Source organism: Amblyraja radiata, chromosome 31 (genome assembly GCF_010909765.2).
Source record: "Amblyraja radiata isolate CabotCenter1 chromosome 31, sAmbRad1.1.pri, whole genome shotgun sequence".
NCBI classification, from domain to species: domain Eukaryota; kingdom Metazoa; phylum Chordata; class Chondrichthyes; order Rajiformes; family Rajidae; genus Amblyraja; species Amblyraja radiata.
This window is the reverse complement of record NC_045986.1, coordinates 19,330,898-19,349,005: the sequence shown is the minus strand read 5'-3', so window position 1 is coordinate 19,349,005 and position 18,108 is coordinate 19,330,898. Positions and strand designations below refer to the sequence as shown.

General features: G+C 40.4%; 1 protein-coding gene across 1 annotated transcript in view; it reads left to right on the top strand.

The window, feature by feature from the left end:
• The window catches only part of mtor (mechanistic target of rapamycin kinase), a 190,030-nt gene that overhangs the window by 103,566 nt on the left and 68,356 nt on the right, over positions 1 to 18,108 (top strand). Inside the window, exons 29-30 of the mRNA XM_033048008.1 lie at positions 2,971 to 3,046; positions 12,476 to 12,615. Of these exons, the coding sequence (XP_032903899.1) occupies positions 2,971 to 3,046; positions 12,476 to 12,615 (216 nt within the window). The remainder of the gene's footprint in view (positions 1 to 2,970; positions 3,047 to 12,475; positions 12,616 to 18,108) is intronic.

The following is an 18,108-nucleotide window of genomic DNA, read 5'->3' as shown; positions in this document are numbered from 1 at the left end:
ATGGGGATGAATAGTTGCACACATTTGTGATGATCAGCAAAAACTTAAACCAAGCGTTTAAAGACTAGGTGCTGAGAGCTCTCTTATACCTGCATTAAGGAAGCATTTAAACACACCTGAGAAATTACAAACACCTGTGAAGCCATGTGTCTCAAACATTATGGTATCCTGAAATGGGGGGACTATGTATAAACACAGTGGTAATTTCTACATGGTGAAACCGAAATGTATAAAAATGGCCTTTAATAAAATCAGACAATGTGCACTTTAACCACATGTGATTTTTTTTCCTATTACACATCTCAAATTGTGTAGTACAGAAGCAAATAAATAAATGATGGGTCTTTGTCCCAAACATTATGGAAGGCACTGTGTTGTGTGCAAACATTGGCGAATGAAAGGAAGCAAGGTTAAAGTTACTAATTTGCAAATAATGCACTACCTCAGCAAAACATTTTATATTGAGGATTGCCCTGATTGTAGTTGTTTTCCCCAATGTATTCAAAACTTAAAAACCGAGGAGCGACAATGTGAGTAAACACATTTGTTATTGGAACAGTAGCACAACGCTTTGTTAAAAGCAAGATTCCCAAGCTAGTATTTGCATGTATCCATAAATAATAAGTGAAAGTCTTTTAATCACATTGCCGGAAAGATTTTTTGAAAAATCATAACACGTATTCTGAAATTAAATGGCTTAATTTTATGTCCACAACATCAACTTTCACTTATCACCTAAGAAATATGTCTAAGAAGTTGATTGGACTGTTGGGGAGGGGGACTGATGGCTTAGTCAAAATAAATACATTTGAGATTCAAGTTAATTCGTAAATAGAGAATTGCGGGGGTTAGAGTGCATTGGTATAATAACTGAAGCATCCTTCATTAATTTTGGAAGCAAGGAAGGAGAGGCAGAAAAGCAAAGGTTTAGTATGTTTTGACACTTAGGAATAAGAAGATATGTTGTTGGTGATGTTTTGGAGAAATTTGAGATAGCTTGCATGAGGGTTTCATCGTCAATAGCATCTGGATAGGGGAAGTCAGTGTTTGGTTGCACAGGATAGGATATGTAGTTCTAGTTGTATCGGTGCTTTTGAGAGTCATTTTGGATATTAAACATACAGTTAACTTAAAATAAAGATGTCAAGTGAATTTATTTATAGACAACTCACCTAAATGTTCAATGATAAAGGAAAATAAATCTGTTTGCACCATTGTTTCATTGTGTTAATCTGTCTGCGTTCGCGTTGGTGTTGGTGGACACAATTTGAGCCATGTCCTGTAGGTTTAGGAACATGTGTAGGAAGGTACTGCAGATGCTGGTTTACACTGAAGATAGACACAAAATGCTGCAGTAACTCAGCAGGACTGGCAGCATGTCTGGATAGAAGGAGTGGGTGACGTTTCGGGTCGGGACTCTTCTTCAGACTGAGAGTCAGGGGAGAGGGAGACGCAGAGATAAGGAAGATGGGCTCGAAGGTGATTCAACAATGAGGTGCACGATACCGCCCACCAATTTTGAGATGTGGTAGAAGTTTGAAGGGGACAAAGGGAAAATATCAATGTTTGTTTTCCTAGATAAAAATATGTTATTCTTCAGTCAGTTTAAATGTCATTAACATCGATTATTCTTATTCTTATATTTTACATCGCACTGTCATTTGTGAATCCCAAGGCCCGTTACCTCTGTTAGTGTGTAGCTTTTTCCTGAGATCTTGGTCAAAAAAGTTGATACCAAATCTTGGTCATGGGCAAAAGACACTGAAATACTTGTTGCTCCACATCATCTTGTTATGCAATGTATGAGGAACTCCATTTTGAAGGAGAAGATATCCAGTCAGTTTATAAGATGATGCACAAGTGAATAGTATAGCAATAATAGGTTGTATGTTTACATTGCATACTATGTCCTTCAGGTAACCTGTATAAATATATAGTCCCCCTCCTTCTTAGACTCTCAATGCTTTTTATCAGTTTGTCTTTGTTCTGGTAATTTAACACTACAGTATTCAACATGGAGGTTGGGTCCACCTGTTTAAATAACATTTCACCTATTGATGTTGCATGTTTGAATTTTTTATAACTTCTAACTTTACTCAGTAATTGCCTGTTATGAATTATACTGAGCAAATCATGCTGTAGTCGTTCAAAGTTAACCTGATTCCTCCAGAAACTTTTCAACAGTTTTTCAAATACTTGATGATTGATTTTAAATACAGCAGCGTCAATTTCTGCCAAACATAACTAAACCCAGTCAAGACATATCTTTTTGTCACAATGGCAAAATTACATCCTTTATGATTTAACTGCAATTGCATCAGCCAAGGTGGGCATTGGAAGTTGTAAATCTAGCTATATTTTAGAGGATGTTTGCATTAAATTGTGACAAAATGGTATTGTAACTACAATAAAATTCTGCTGATTTCCTTAACAGGATTCTTTCTGCAAATCCAATGGAGACATTATTGTGAAGCAGATAGTATGTGGTTTCTTAAATTTGGTGGATGACACATTTTTGAAGTGATTATATGCGTATTCACAACAGTAACTAAATATTAATGGTATATGTACTTCACGGGTACCGATGGATCTTGATGCACGATTAACACCATTAAATCTGAACTAGCAAAGATCGAATGTGCACTTCTGACTCTCATTATGTAGTGTTCTTCTGTATTTGTTTTTGTCTGACTTGCATTTAAACTTACATTTGTTTTCGTATTTTCTCCCTCTAATCTCTTAAATTCTTGACTCTGAATAGTGACAAGTAAAAGACGCCACATGACCGCCCCCCTTGCCCACTCTGCTTCTAGTTACTGAAATCCGGGCTTCCACACTTGCTCACGTAACAATCATTGCACTTCAAAGCTAATTCTTTAGACCTGGAGCACTTTGGGACATCTTTTAGTGTAATGTACATACTCGGACACTTTCTTGGAATTGTACTAAATTATCTAATTTTGTTGACAGCATAAATAACAAACTGCAGCAACCAGAGGCAGCAGCTGGGGTCCTGGAATATGCAATGAAGCACTATGGAGAGTTGGTAAGTATTCTCAGTACCTTGCTGTTCAAGCTTTTTTTTTTTTAATCCTGAAAGAAAGTTTTCCTGTGAGAAAATCCTCGTGTTCACCTGCCAGCTCACCACTAATTGAAATCAGGGACTCAGAATTGAGTGCATTGCAAGTATAAGTTGGTGGCAGACTAGATTAATACTGCTTCACCGGAGTGGTCTGAAGAAGGCTCTCGACTCGAAACCTATCCATATTCTCCAGGGATGCTGCCTGACCCGTGGAGTTACTCCAGCACTTTGTGTCCTTTTGTGTATTAATCAGCATCTACATTTCTTTGTTTCTTCATTTTGAAATGTACTCTTCAATGCGTGGAGCACCTTTGTACATTGTATTCACCAATCTGCCTTGACACATTTGCAACTTGCCAGAGCTCTAGAATGGGGAAAATATGACTCATAGATGTTTGGCACTACTTGAATGGAGTCACTGGTATTTGGTTGTCAGCAGAAATTCTCCACTATTGTTGCCAAAGCTCTTTATTTAACGATGAGGTTTAGTTCTTCTGTAGGTCCTTCCCAGGTTACGGCAAGGTTCAGCTCCTGAGAACTGTTTTTAACCCTAACAGTTCAGAGTTCACCTTGGACAGAACAAGAGTGCATGGAGAAAGCAGAAGAATGGGCTCCCGCAAGGGTCAGTTTTAGCCCCAACCTTGTTCAACCTTTACACAAATGACCTACCCACCACCAAATCCCGCAAATTCATCTATGCAGATGACATCTGTTTGGCCTTCCAAGCACCAGATTTTGGTACATTGGAACAGGTGCTCAATGAAGACCTTGCTAAACTGGACGAGTACTGCAAAATCTGGCGCCTAAAACCAAGCCCAGCAAAAACGGTCTCCAGTGTGTTCCACCTCCATAATGCAGAAGCCACAAGAGAACCAAACATCTATCTGAGCAGGACCAAACTGAAGTATGCCCCCACTCCAACCTACCTCGGAGTGACCCTTGACAGGACCCTATCCTTCAAGGAACATCTCAAAAGAACAGCAGCTAAGGTGAAGTCCAGAAACAATCTCCTCAGTAAGCTTGCTGGCTCAAAGTGGGGGGCAGCAGCCCCCACACTGCGTATTTCAGCACTAGCCCTTGCATTTTCTTCAGGCGAATATTGTGCCCCTGTTTGGTCCAGGTCATCCCACACACACCATGTGGACACCCAATTGAACTCAACAATGAGGATCATCACAGGAACAATCCGCTCAACGCCACTCCCCTGGCTCCCTGTCCTATCCAACATAGCCCCTCCACACATCCGGCGAGTAGTCCTCACTCAAAGGATGCTCCAAAAGACCAAAAACTCCCCTCACCTGCCAATTCACATGGACATCTTCAACCCACCCACTGCTCGACTTCCATCTAGACGACCAATTTGGAAGAACCCACCACCAGCTGATTTCACCATCCAATCAGCTTGGAAAAAGGAATGGGAGTCCAAGGACGTCCCAAATAAACATCTGGTGTCAGACCCCACCCTACCGGTCCCTGGCACCAATCTCCCAAGGAAGCAGTGGACGACGCTGAATAGATTCAGGACTGGACATGGCCCCTGCTTGGCCAGCCTTCACAAATAAGGCAGCAGCCCAACCCCACGGTGTGCTTGTGGAGAGCAGCAAACAATGCAACACATCATTGAAGCATGCCCTCAACAAAGACTCAAAGGAGGACTTGTCACCCTTCATACAGCAGATCAAGAGGCAACTGCTTGGCTAAAGGACTTTGCATTCGCTAAATAAAAATAAAACCCTAACAGTTCACAAACCAGAAATGTGGGCGCCTGGCAAAACATTTAAATAAAAACATAGGCCATCGAGAGCAATGTGTAGTTAAACCAGCGCAATTAACTCGACAGTCAGATATTGCCACGAGCCACCTTCCCATGTGGCAGAAGATGCTTGCAGCAGATCATAAGGTCATAGGTGATAGGAGCAGAAATTTGGCCTTCGGCCCATCAAGTCTACTCTTGTCATTCAGTCATGGCTGATCTATCTCTCCCTCCTGACTCCATTCTCCTGCCTTCTCCCCATAGCCCCTGACATTTGCAGCTGGCAAATCCATCCCTCTGGTCTCCCAAACAATCACTCATGTCTACAGACTAAACATAAGTTGGGTATTCATAACCTGAGGCCAACTGTTATCTGTTTATCATTGGCAATTTCAAGCAACTTTGGCTTATTTCTCATTGGTTGATAATGAAAATTATTTTAAAATTCAGACACTATGGAATCAAATACTTCTGGCTTTCGCTGGCCATTTTATTTTGTCCGGTCTACTGGAGGTTATGAAGAGGTTTCCTTAAAATTGCACAGCCTGGCTTAAAGGCTGCATGAACAATAGCATTGTCACAGGTTTAAGACAATTTCAAGATTATCATTCATTCACTGTGGTCTTAGTCACTATTAATGCAAGGAGATGGATTATTGTCTTTTGCTGTCTTAGTTGCCACTGTGTGAGGGAAGTTAGGGCTTTGTTTCTGTAGCAGACTGACATTTTGGTAAGTGAGAATCAAAAATTTTCGGAAGATTCTTGAGGACATAATTTACACGCATTTGGAGAAGCTTGGACATGTCACGGATAGTTAGCATGGCTCTCTATGGGGAGGGCCTGTCTCTCAAACTTGATTAATTATTTTTGTGAATGATGATCGATGAGGGTAAAGCAATGAATGTTATCTATATGGACTTTACTAAAGCATTTGAAAAGGTCAGCTGATCCAGAAGATTAAGTCACGAGGGATTCACAGTGAGTTAGTAATTTGGGTACAAAATTGGCTTGGTCATAGAAGACAGAGAGAGCGCTTTGCTGACTGGAGGTCTGTGACAAGGATCTGCAAAAATGATTTGGAGGAAAATGTGGTTGATCTGAATCATAAGTTTGTAGATGACACAAGAATTAGTGGAGTTATGGATAACGAGTGGGGTTGGCAAAGAATACTGCATGATAGAGAACAGTTGGAAAGTTAGGTGGAAAAATGACAGATGGAGTATAATACTGAAAAGTGGTGAATCTCTTTAGCAACAAGCGACCACAAACTTCCTGTGGTGTAGTAACTAGAACCGCACACAATGTTCCAAACGTGGCCTGATAAACATTTTACACAGCTGCAACATGACTTGCCCACTTCTACAACACAATTCTGCAACCAAGGCAAGCGTTTTTTAACACCCGATCCAAGACAAGTGTGAGGTGCTGCACTTTGGGAGGTCAAATGTAAGGGGAAAGTATAGAGTAAATGCCAGGACACTCAGTAACATAGATGATGACCCAGATGCAAACTCTGTAGCTCCCTGAAAGTGACAACATAGATGGATAGGGTAGTAAAGAATATGTGTCTTCATTGGTTGGGGCATTGAGTTATAAAAGTTGGCAAGTCATGTTGCAGTTGCATAAAACTTTTATTGGGAATATTTTCTGCAGTTCTGGTCACTACTCTACAGGGAGGATGTGGAGGCTGAGGTCGCAGATGAGGTTCCCCGAGATATTTAAAAAAACCTCTTATCTGAAGAAGGACGGTGAATCTATGGAATTCTTTGCCATAGAAGTCTGCGAAGGCCAAGTCAACGGATAGTTTTAAAGCAGAGATAATTAGATTGTTGATTAGTACCGGTGTCCGGGGTTATGGGGAGAAGGCAGGAGAATGGGGTTAGGAGGGAAAGATAGATCACCCATGATTGAATGGCGGAGTAGATTTGATGGGCTGAATAGCCTAATTCTGATCCTATTACTTATGACCTAATGACCAACCGTAAACATGTTCTTCAAAGATAGTTCTTGACCTGCTGAGTTACTCCAGCACTTTGTGTCTTTTTTGTGAACCAGCATGTTCAGTTCCTTGTTTCTTCACCTGGATATTGCCTGGAATGGATAATATCAGCTATTATAAGCAATTGGACTTACTTGGACTGCTGTCTCTGAAGCATCGGAGGCTGAGGAAACCTCATAAAAGTATAGAAAATTTAGGATGCGTAGACAGGGCATCTCTTTTCCAGGATGGAAATGTCAAATACTCAAAGGCATAGGTTCAAGTTGAGGGGGGTTAATTTGCAAATGTTTTTTTTTTAACACTGAGAGAAATAGGTTCCCCAAAAGGGAGGTGGAAAAAGTAGATATGATAACATTTAAGAGGCTGGCAGATGGGCACATAAGCAGGCAGGGAATAATAGGATAAAGCTAATGTGTGGGCAGATGGGATTAGTTAGATTGGCATCATTGTCAGTGCAGACTTGATGAGCCAATGAGCCTGTTCCACTGCCATGCTGTTCTCTGTTCTATAAAGTGGAAATTCCTTCAGGCCTTGGATATTTAGATGAATGTCGCTTGTCAGCTCATTAAACTTGTTCTGTTACCAAACAAACAGATTAAAATGTCACAAAGTAATGTACCTATGAAACAAAGGTAATGAAATGACTACACTGGAAGAATGAGGGAGCAGTTGCATGAATTCTGTAAATTGAACGCTGCATTTGCATTAAAAATACATGCTTATTTAACAGATGCTTATTCCCCAGTAAATCAGGATTTCTGAAATATAAAAAAACAGCTTTATTTTTAAACACTTTTTGAAAGGGGTTGGATAAAATAAACAAACTGGTGATTGCCATATCGCAGTCACTGAGGAGAGGGAGACAGATGGATATTATGTTTTTTTTGTAAGGATTAATTTTCTCATTTGGGGATAATTATTTTTGAGGTAATATATAAGGAAACACTCACGTCGTGTCTACACACAGCAGTTTTACAAGCGGTTGGAAAGCTGAATACATTGAAATAGCCTAATAGTTAAAGCAGTGTTAGGAAAATGACTTAATTAGTATTTATTTGAAATTACAACGATGTAATAATTCCTTAGGTTTTTTTAATGGATTTTTTTTTGTCAGTAATGATACCATTCAACTCATTAGACTTCACTCTTTATTTCCTATGTTCTTATTTGCAAGCATGTGTCATGTATAATCTATCAATCAGTTTAGGCACACAGAACATAGAACAGTAGAGTGTAGGAAGGAACTGCAGATGCTGATTTAAGATGGACATAAAATGCTAGAGTAACTCAGTGGGACTGGCAGCATCTCTGGAGAGAACGAAACGTCACCCATTCCTTCTCTCCAGAGATGCTGCCTGTCCTGCTGAGTTACTCCAGCATTTAGTGTGTATTGAACAGTAAGCACAGGAACAGACACTTCAGCCCACAATTTATGTGCCGAACAGGATGTCAAGACCAACTCGTATCTGCCCGCACGGTGAAACACCGGGCACAATAAATGATGGATACAGCCTTCTGTGTATTCTGCTATTTCCCACCACCCTGCAGTATGAATGTTAGCATTCAGTATTTATGTGAGATTTTGGCAGATGCAGAGCCAGTGTAAATGAGAGGGACCAAGGGTGAGAGGACGTTAAGAACCAAACACACGACTGAAGTTTCTGGAAAATAGGAGAGTGGTGAGTTGGAAACCCATTGTGATAATTTGCCTGGTGACCACAAAAACACAGGATGAATTTTCAGGTGCCGCAGGGTAGATAGGATGGTAAGGAAGGCTTTTGGTACATTGGCCTTCGTCAGTCAGGGTATTTGAAAGAGTGAATGCGCAATCTTTTACCCAGGATAGGGGAATCAAAAACCAGAGGACATACATTTAAAGTGAGGGGGGAGAAATTTTACAGGAACCTGAGTGTGGTGGGTATATGGAATGAGCTGTCAGAGGAGATAAATGAGGAATGTACAATAATAATATTTAAATGACACTTTGGCAGGTACATGGATGGGAAAGTTTCAAAGGGATATGGACCAAATGCAGGCAAATTTGACTTGCTTAGGTGGGACAAAAGAAATAAAGAGTGAAGTATAATGAGTTGACAAGCATCTTGGTCGGCAGGGACAAGTTGGGCTGTAGGGCCTGATTCCATGATGTATGACTCTGATTTCTCCTCTGAGCTGGTGTCAAACTCCAATGAAGCTTTAACTTACAGCGCAAATTAAAACAGTGAAATCGCTATCTCATCCACCTACGGTGTGCTTAATACACAATGTTACATCATAGTGACCTGTAGTTTGGTCGCTTGAATTCTTTACACGATGAGATGGTAAAGCAAGAGTGAAGTCAGCACAGTTGGTTAGCTGGCTGGTTAGCACGCGACAGACACTTTTCACTGTACCTCAGTGCACGTGACATCAAACTAAACTCGGGTTATTGTGAGACAATCAGCTGTTCGTAAAAATACATTGGTTCCTGCAAAATTTAAACAAAACTGCTCCACATCTTTAAACAACGTTAACGGAGGGGAAACGTGTCATCAGACAGGATGAACAACAAAGAAAAAATGACTGCTGGCCAGTTAATAATGAAGGTGTGAATGGAAGGCACCTTGGCCATCATCTTTGAATCGCCTTGCATCCTGCCCAAGAGTTGTATTGTTTTTGAAAGGGTTCCAAATCCCTTAGGCAATTCTGTCTGTATTTTCTAAACACCTGGCTATTTTGAAAGTCTGAATGGTCCTTGCTCCATTCCTATCATATTTCATTGTTATAATAATTTTTGGATAATGCTCTCCCACATTCTCAGTGTTGCGTTGATGTGAAATCCACATCTGATCTGCTCAACATGTGTCTTTCCGAGCCTAGTGCAGAGGCGTTATTAGATTCACACTTCCACGCCCCTGTCAACTCTGCTGAGCCCTTATCAGAAAGAGCGATTGTATTGGTCAAATGCCATTGTTGTGCTTTCAGCTTCATACCAGAGGTCTTGCAAATCCAGAAGGAAGCAACCAAAAACAAATGAAGTAATCTTTCCAAATTTAAATTTGATTAAATCCATCTGGTTTAACCAAAGCCAAAGTAATTTGCTGGCTGAACTTCATAAAACAAAATTGCGCCTGTCTGTAGACATTGAAGACAAAATTGCAGAAAAGTAATATTTACTTTTATTAATTGTGGTAATTTGCAAATGTCAATTATGCGCATTATCTTCTGGGGCAATGATTGTAAACTGTGTCGACACTACTACTCTTTTTAATACATTTAAATTATGCCAGCAGGTTGTTACTATACTATACCCTTGTCTTTTTTGGATTATTACCGTCTAGTACAGTTCATTGCTCCAAACCAGGCTCACGGGTCTACTGCAAAATTGGGTGATCCCAAGGCCTGGAATTGGGTGGGCAGATAGCTGTCTCCAAGAGTCGTCAGGGTGGAGGCTGGAGACACCCGGGAGCCCAGGAGTCATGGTGGTGTGTTGCTTGAAGGGAAATATGCTGTTAGTGCGGTTTCCTTATCTACATCTGTTGTAGAGATTGTGGTTTTGGGGGTTGCTTTTGGAGTAGCTTGAGTGAGTAATGTGTGCGCACCATTGATCTAGGGATTAATGCTTAGTGTGGTTGTTGGGGATCCATTAAAGTGGGCTGCTTAGACCCAAATGTTTGAGCTGTGCTCATCTATTTAAGGGGAGAGTATTACTGGCACACATTAGTGCCTTGTAGATGGTGGAAAGGCTTTGGGGTCTCAATAGATGACATCCTCTGACTTTCTATTGCAGTCTGAGCTTTAATGTGAATGGTCCAGTTGAGGTTCTAGTCCATGATGACACCCCTCCAGGATGTTGATGTTGAAGAATTTGATGATGGTAATGGTGTGAAATGTTACATGTTGGTAGTTAGACTTTTTTAGTTTTGGAACTGTCCATTGCCTGCCGCTTTGGCACCAATGGTACTTGCTACTAATCAACCCATGCCTGATCATTGTCTGTATTTTGTTGAAGAATTCTGAAGAGAATTGACTATCAAGCAATAATCTACAATTAGCTGCACCTCTTACTTTCTGTCAACGGAAGGTGATTTATGAAGTAGCTAAAGATGGTTGAGCCGAGAACACACCCTGTGGAGCTCCTGCACTGATATCCTGGGGCTGGGATTATTAGTCTGAAGCGGTTTCACTTGAATTTTGTTTTGTCACTGTTTCTACATCCAATGTAATACTGCTTTGATATCGATGGATATTACTCTTGAGTTGAACTCTTTGGTTCATGTCTGTTCTAAGCCAATGATGAGTTCCAGAGATGAGTGGTCTTGGCAGAACCAGAACTGGGGACCAGAGGGCACATTATTGGAGGGGGAATGTGGATACACACCACTGTGGACAGCACTTTCATTTGTTTATTGATGACTGAGTGCGTTGATCTGACAGAAATTAATTTGATTGGACTGGTCCAGCTTTCTTGTGAATGGAACATAAACTGGGCAGTTTTCCACATTGCTGGATAAATGCCTGCTTTATACTGAAACGGTCTGGTTATAAATCTAGGTAGTTCTGGAGTGTAGTTCTTCATTACTGAAGCCAGGATGATGTCCAGTTCCGTAGTCTTGGCTACACAATCGTAACTAGAATTGACAACAGAATTCTCGCCCTTCCATCATGTTAATACACTGAGGTGTCCAACAAACGCTTCCTCTGACAGAAACAATTTGAGTCCCGAGGATAAGGAGGTGGTGTTGCAGCTAAAATACTGGACGAGTAATCCCAAAACAGTAAGTGTGGAATTTAGCCATTCTCATGGAATGAATCAAATTGCCCGGAGACTGGATCTTGTGCTGTTGGGATTTCAGCAGGAAGCTGGGGCGGAGCATGTACTTAGCACATTCTGTTGAACTTGGCCACAAATGCTTCAGCATCTTCTTCAGCCTTCTGAAAATGGGCCCTGTCATCGCTGAGGTCAGAGATGTGGTTGGAGTATTTTCCTCCAGTTAGCTGTTTAATTTTCTACCACTGTTTGTGATCATATGTGCAGGACTGCTGCGTTTTTGTTTGATCCTTTGATTGTCGAGTTTATGGGTCATTAATGAACCAGATTTTTCATTAAAATGTCACGTACTCACTAAAGTTAGACTCCAAGACTGCCGTTTTTGCAATTTTAATTCAAGTCTCTGGTCTACTTGCCTGGTAATTTAGATGCAACATCACCACCATATCCCCGGAACTGAAATTGTTTCCATCAGATGAAGAGTCTGTTGAACGCTTTGTCTCAGTGTATTAGCATGATTGATGGATGAGAATTCTGTGGTCAATTTTAATTATGATTGTGTAGGTAAGATCATACATCTCAAAAAGTTATGATCTCCTTTGAAGTAAGGATTCTTTGGATGTGCTTGGTATGTGAAATACATTTCTTATTGCATTCCATAAGGGAAAAAAAACATTAAGTGAATTTACATATCCATGGTTGGATGTGAATTTGCAACCCACTGGTCTCGGATGTGTTACCATCTGTTTTGCCTTCTAGAGGAAGTACCAATGTTTCAAAGCATAATGGATAATATGAAATGCATGTGTTGAAGGAGAATTGTCTACAGATATTAGGAGTGTACTGTTAGGTGTGCCTTTGTATTGTGTACATTTTGGGATTTGTTTAACAGGAGATCCAAGCAACGTGGTATGAGAAATTGCATGAATGGGAAGATGCTTTGGTGGCATATGACAAGAAAATGGACATGAACAAAGACGACCCTGAGCTTGTTCTTGGGCGGATGCGCTGCTTGGAGGCACTTGGCGAATGGTGAGTAAATCCACATTAAAATTCATGGTAGTACGAAATGCATTGGTCCATTGAAATTCTTTCATCGACGTGCGCTTACATGTACTGCCCTTTCTTGTAACTTGTTTCTGAAAATGATTAAGCTCTTTTAAAAAAAAATCTATTTGACTATCTTTTTCTAAATGATTTTGTCAATTCCTTTATAATGTTAAAAGTGTTACATAGGATTACTCTTATCTAGAGAATTCAGGTTTGTTGAATTTGCTCTTTCTGTTCCTCGAGCTGGAACTTTTCATCTCCAGTTGAATTACAAAAAAATATAGTGACAAGGTATAAGCAGCCATATATCGGTTGGTAACTTTGTGTCATCTAAAGAGGCAATAGCACTCTGGTGCATATTTGAAACTGACATTCATCCCTTTTTAGGTTCGCTCACATGAATCAATATTTGTAAATTGTTCCTGAAATCAATTTTCATTGGAGTTAATTTCCTCTGATCCAGATCTATTTTCCTGCTATCTTCATGTCAAAATATAAGTAGCAGATGCCCAGACCGGCTATGAAGCCACACTGTTTTTCATTGATCGTGAAATATTGATGTGAGGAATTTACAATGCACACCTTTTACCTTGTTTGTTCAACTGAAATCATGCATTTTCAAGATATTTATCGTGTGACCGATTTGTATGTGATTTGATTCCATTTCAAATCCACCAATTTACCGTTAACAAAGCCCGCGGAGGAAGAATTAAGTCCCTTGCGGCTATTTCCACATTAAACCAAACATTTGGAGTAATTGAAAATTCGTGTGATGCAGGCAAAAACCTACAGTGTAGACATAATTACCCCAACATTTTACCCCTAACCTTTCTTGGGGCATCTTGCGTCTTTTAAAAAACTTGTTATCGTTCTAAATTTTAAACAGAATTGCTTGATTACCATTTTGCTGTGAAGACTTTCAAATATTTCAAGTGTCTTGCCTTTTCTACTGTTGTACGTTGGTGGAGGTGATATGGACTCCCCGTGACCGCGTGGGTTTCCTCCCTCACTCCAAAGACATACAGGTTTTTAGGTTAATTGGCTTCGGTAAAATTGTAAATTGTCCCTGATGTGTAGGATAATGCTAGTGTACGGGGATGGTTGGTTGGTGCGGACTTAGTGGGCCGAAGGGCCTGTTTCCCTAAAACCTGTTTCACTGTATCTCTAAAAACTAATCTAAGAGGCAAATGTAATTTGGGTACTGAAATTGCTCGGGACATTGAGGAAGCATTTAATTATGTAGTATTGACGAAAACGGTGTCAGCAGTGTTTGCATTTGCTGCTTCCAATGCTGTGAGGTAGTAGTATGTTTATCTTAAGGTTGTCCTCACAATTAGTTTCATTCATATTGTGTTGTTGTGAGAGAAATGCTTTAAATTGAACTGAGCGAGTATTCTGCCGAACCTTTGTGCAAATGCTCATGTCTAGTTGGACAGCAACCTAGGCTCAGGCTTGAAACGTCTTCAACTGACTTTTCTGCCAGAGATGGTACATGCTTCCGAGACATTACCATGCAGAGGGATGCTTTTAATCTTTATATATGTTAGTTTTCGGAGTAATTGACAACAAGGCTTAATGGATGTGTACAAACTATTTGAATAATGCTGAGATACTAACACCGTTATCGTGTAGAGCGACAAAGGACGCAGATTGCCTAAATAATCTAAAAATTGCAGATGCTGCAAATCTGATATAACAGCAGAAAATGCTGGATAAAATGACATCTTTGGAAAGAGAAATTGAATTCATGCTCTTGTTCAAATAGAGTTATTTGGGCTACTTTATTGATTTTTTTTTTCAAGGGTATAGAATCATGGATAGTTCATGAAGATTTTAACATGTTTGATTTCTGCTCATATTACAAAAAAGAATAAATGACAACATTTAAGTAAAATAAATTAAACTGACCCAAAAATAGTTATTCTTATCTGCGGATAAACCAACGTTCTGGATGATTTTGTGTACCCTACAGGTGATTAAATATCAAAATGTTCTTATGTTTTTTTGGCACTTTTACTTTGAAATGTTTTAAGTACGTAAAATTTTGTTCAGAATTGAGGTATATGTTCTGTAATTTTTTTGATTTTCTTCCTTTTGAGATCAAAGCTGCTATAAATCTGCTACATTTGTTTTCTGGGTCTGAGCTTTTGTGGGTAACTGCTGGGATCAGAGATGAAGCAGTGACACTTGCCATTGACCTTCTGTACAGACCCAGCGTCTGTTCCCATACATGTAATAATTTGCCAATCCGTACTGAAATTATCATCAGAATGGCTATCCAGTTTGGACTCACAAAAATAGATCTCTTAAGAAAACAAACTTGAGGGTGTATAATTTCCTTTGAAATTGTGACCAAACAAAATTTGTTTCCCACGGCAAAACATAAAAAGCCTAATTATGCAAACATTGTAGAAGTGCTCGGCTGGTATTCCAGATGTTAAAATATAAGTTTCTGATGTTACATCTTACATTAGTTCAAAAAATCTGGATCAGCAGGATACTTTTGTTTATAGATATATTTCTATATGTTGCCTGGCAATGAGGCAGATGTTGAAGATTTGCCATTTGTAACTGTTTAAAATTTGGATGGTGGCGAAGAATATAAATGGTATCCATGTTTACCGATGAGCAAGCAGCAAGGTCTTCATCGATGATTAATTCCCTTTTGTTTCGCTTTTTTCCAATTTATTTCAATTAGACAATAATTACAATTAAAATAAGTTTTTTTACACACTTTCCCTGTTCTTCATATGTGACCAAATTGTTTCTTGCTGGATTTATTAAGGGCAAAGTCTGCAAGCTATCGCTTTTCAGTCTTAACTATTCTAACAAAGACACAAGTCCTTACATTAATCTGATGGTTTTTATTCATGTTACTATCTACCCATTGGACTGATTTGGGCAGATTCATTTGGAACATTGGGTGCTAGTTAACATAAATTAATTGGACAGTTCAGTGGTGCAGTTAGTCGAGCCTCAGTCGACACCACCAGAGACCCAGATTCTATCTTGATCTCTGTTGCTGTCTATGTGAAGTTTGCATGTGCTCCTTATGACACTATTGGTTTCTCCTGGATGCCCCGGTATCCTCTCGCATCCCAAAGACGTACTGCTGTAAATTTCTACAAGCATGTATCTGAGTGGCATAGTTAAGGTAGACACATCGACAGTGAAGATGGTTATCAGGAATTACAGGGATCTTGTTCAGCTGAATAAGTGGGCTGAGGAATACAGATTGATTTAGATAAGTATGAGGTGTTGCCTTTTGGGAAGTCGATTCAGGGCAGAACCTTAACGGTGAATAGTAGGGCCTTTGGTGTGTTGTCGAGGGATCTTAGAGTACAAGTACATGGTTCTCTGAAAGTGGCGCCACAGGTAGATAGAATGATGAAGTTGGCTTTTGGCATGTTGGCCTTCATAAGTCAGGGAATTGAGTTTAGAAGTTGGGATATTATGATCCCTTTGTACAAGACATGAGTGAGGATGCACTTGGGTATTGTGTTCAGTTTTGGTCATGCGACTATTAATTAAGCTGGAAGGAATGGATCGAACATTTACAAGAATATTGCCATGACTATAGGGGCTGAGTTATCGGAGGAGGTAGGAGAATCACAAACCAGTGGCTATAGGTTTAAGAGCAGAGGGGAAAGATCTGAGCCCCCACTTTTCCCCCTCTAACTGCACAACAGCCTGTGATCTATTTCCGTTGGACAAGATAATTTATCTACTTATGTTGTTAAACCATTGTTAAATCTTTTTTGTAGATGTCTATATCCTATAATAAAAGCAGCAACAGACCTGGTTGAAATCACTGAGGCAGTTGTTAACAAGGCAGATTCCAAAGTTCCTGTAATAAAAACAGCAGTTCAGGCAGCCCCTGTGGAAAGAGAAACAGAGTTAACACTTCTCATCGAAAACCCTTTGCCCTCTGACGGGTTTTACAAATTTAAACTATTTCCATGGAACCTGCCTAAACCGTTTAGTCTTTCCAGTATTTCTGTTTTTATTTCAGATTTCCAGCATCTGCAATTTAAAAAAAAATTAACTGAGGTTTCAGTGTTATTTATGTGAGCTTTCACATAAAATGAGGGAACATTGAATTGAAAGCAACTGTTGGCTTACAAAGGGATTTGGTTTAAAGCTCAGTTAAAGAGAATAAGAATAATGAGTATATTTTGAAATTGGCAACATGCAACCAGTGATATCCCGCAGGGGTCTTTACTTGGACTACACGCTTCAACTGAATCTAAAAATAATTTGAATCTAGGTGCATTGAGCAGTACGTGAAATAAAGCACAAAATGTTGGAGGCACTCTGCTGGTCAGGCTGTGATGGCTGAGAGAAAAGAAGAGCTAATGTTTCAGGTTGACCTATCATAAGAATAACAAGTGATGGGTTTGTTGAGAACACTGGCACAGTCAATGGTGCACATGGACGCTGACATTTACAAAGATACATTGATAGACTCATTCAGTAACATTTGGCAGATGGAATTCATTGTGGATAAACTTGAACTCTTTGAACCAGAGAAAAAATATACTGTAAATTGATCAAACCTGGCATCTGAGGATGAATGGAGATTGAGGGGTCCAATCAAAGAAGTCATTTAAAGCTGGTGGGACAGCTACAAAAAAGTAATTCAAGACATTGACGAAATGTCTATCTTCATCTGAAGTACTGAAGTACAAATGCACATCGTAGTTGTCTGCACGTCTGATTAGATACCAACTAGAGTTAAATACCTCCTTGAGGCCATCGAGGAAGCAAAGAGACACTTCCAGTTTAAGCTGGAGGATCAGATGGACGTTTGGCAACTGCGGCAGAGTAGCATGCCAATACTACTTATAAGAGGAAACCAAGCAGCTCACGTGAGAGTGATGGATCACTCCCAGATGAGTTCAATGCTTTATACGCTCACTGTCAAAGGGAAAATATCAGTGTACCTTTCCAAGTTCCCACAGCCCCCAGAGACAATGCCATCTCAGTCACCAAGGTCAATGTCAGAAGTAAACCTCAGAAATTCCTGTTGATGATATTGACCGGGTCCTTAAAACCTGCATGGGCCAACTGGCTGGAGTTTTTGCAGACAGCATCTTTTCACTACTGAGGCCCAAGGTCCTTTCTTGCTTTAAATAGACATCCTTAAATAGACATCTGGCGAGCTGGACCGCCGTGAGCAACATCTCCGGGCTGCGGGTTTGCGGAGCGGAGAGGCGGCGTGCGTAGAGGCGGCAAGGCGGCAGTGACGAGAGCGGGCGCTGACTTTTTCATCTGGAGCCTAGGAGCGCCAAACCGGCGCGGCCTTGTCGGCTTCGGCAGCCGCGGGCTCCAACCAGGAAGCGGCCGTTCCAAGTGGCCCAGCCGCCGAAAGGACTCTCCCGACGCCGGGGCAAGACCACCCGGTGAGAACGGCCAGGGACATCGGGCCTCCGTAGAGGCAATTGCGGTGGCCCCAATAGGCCTGACTTTGGGGTG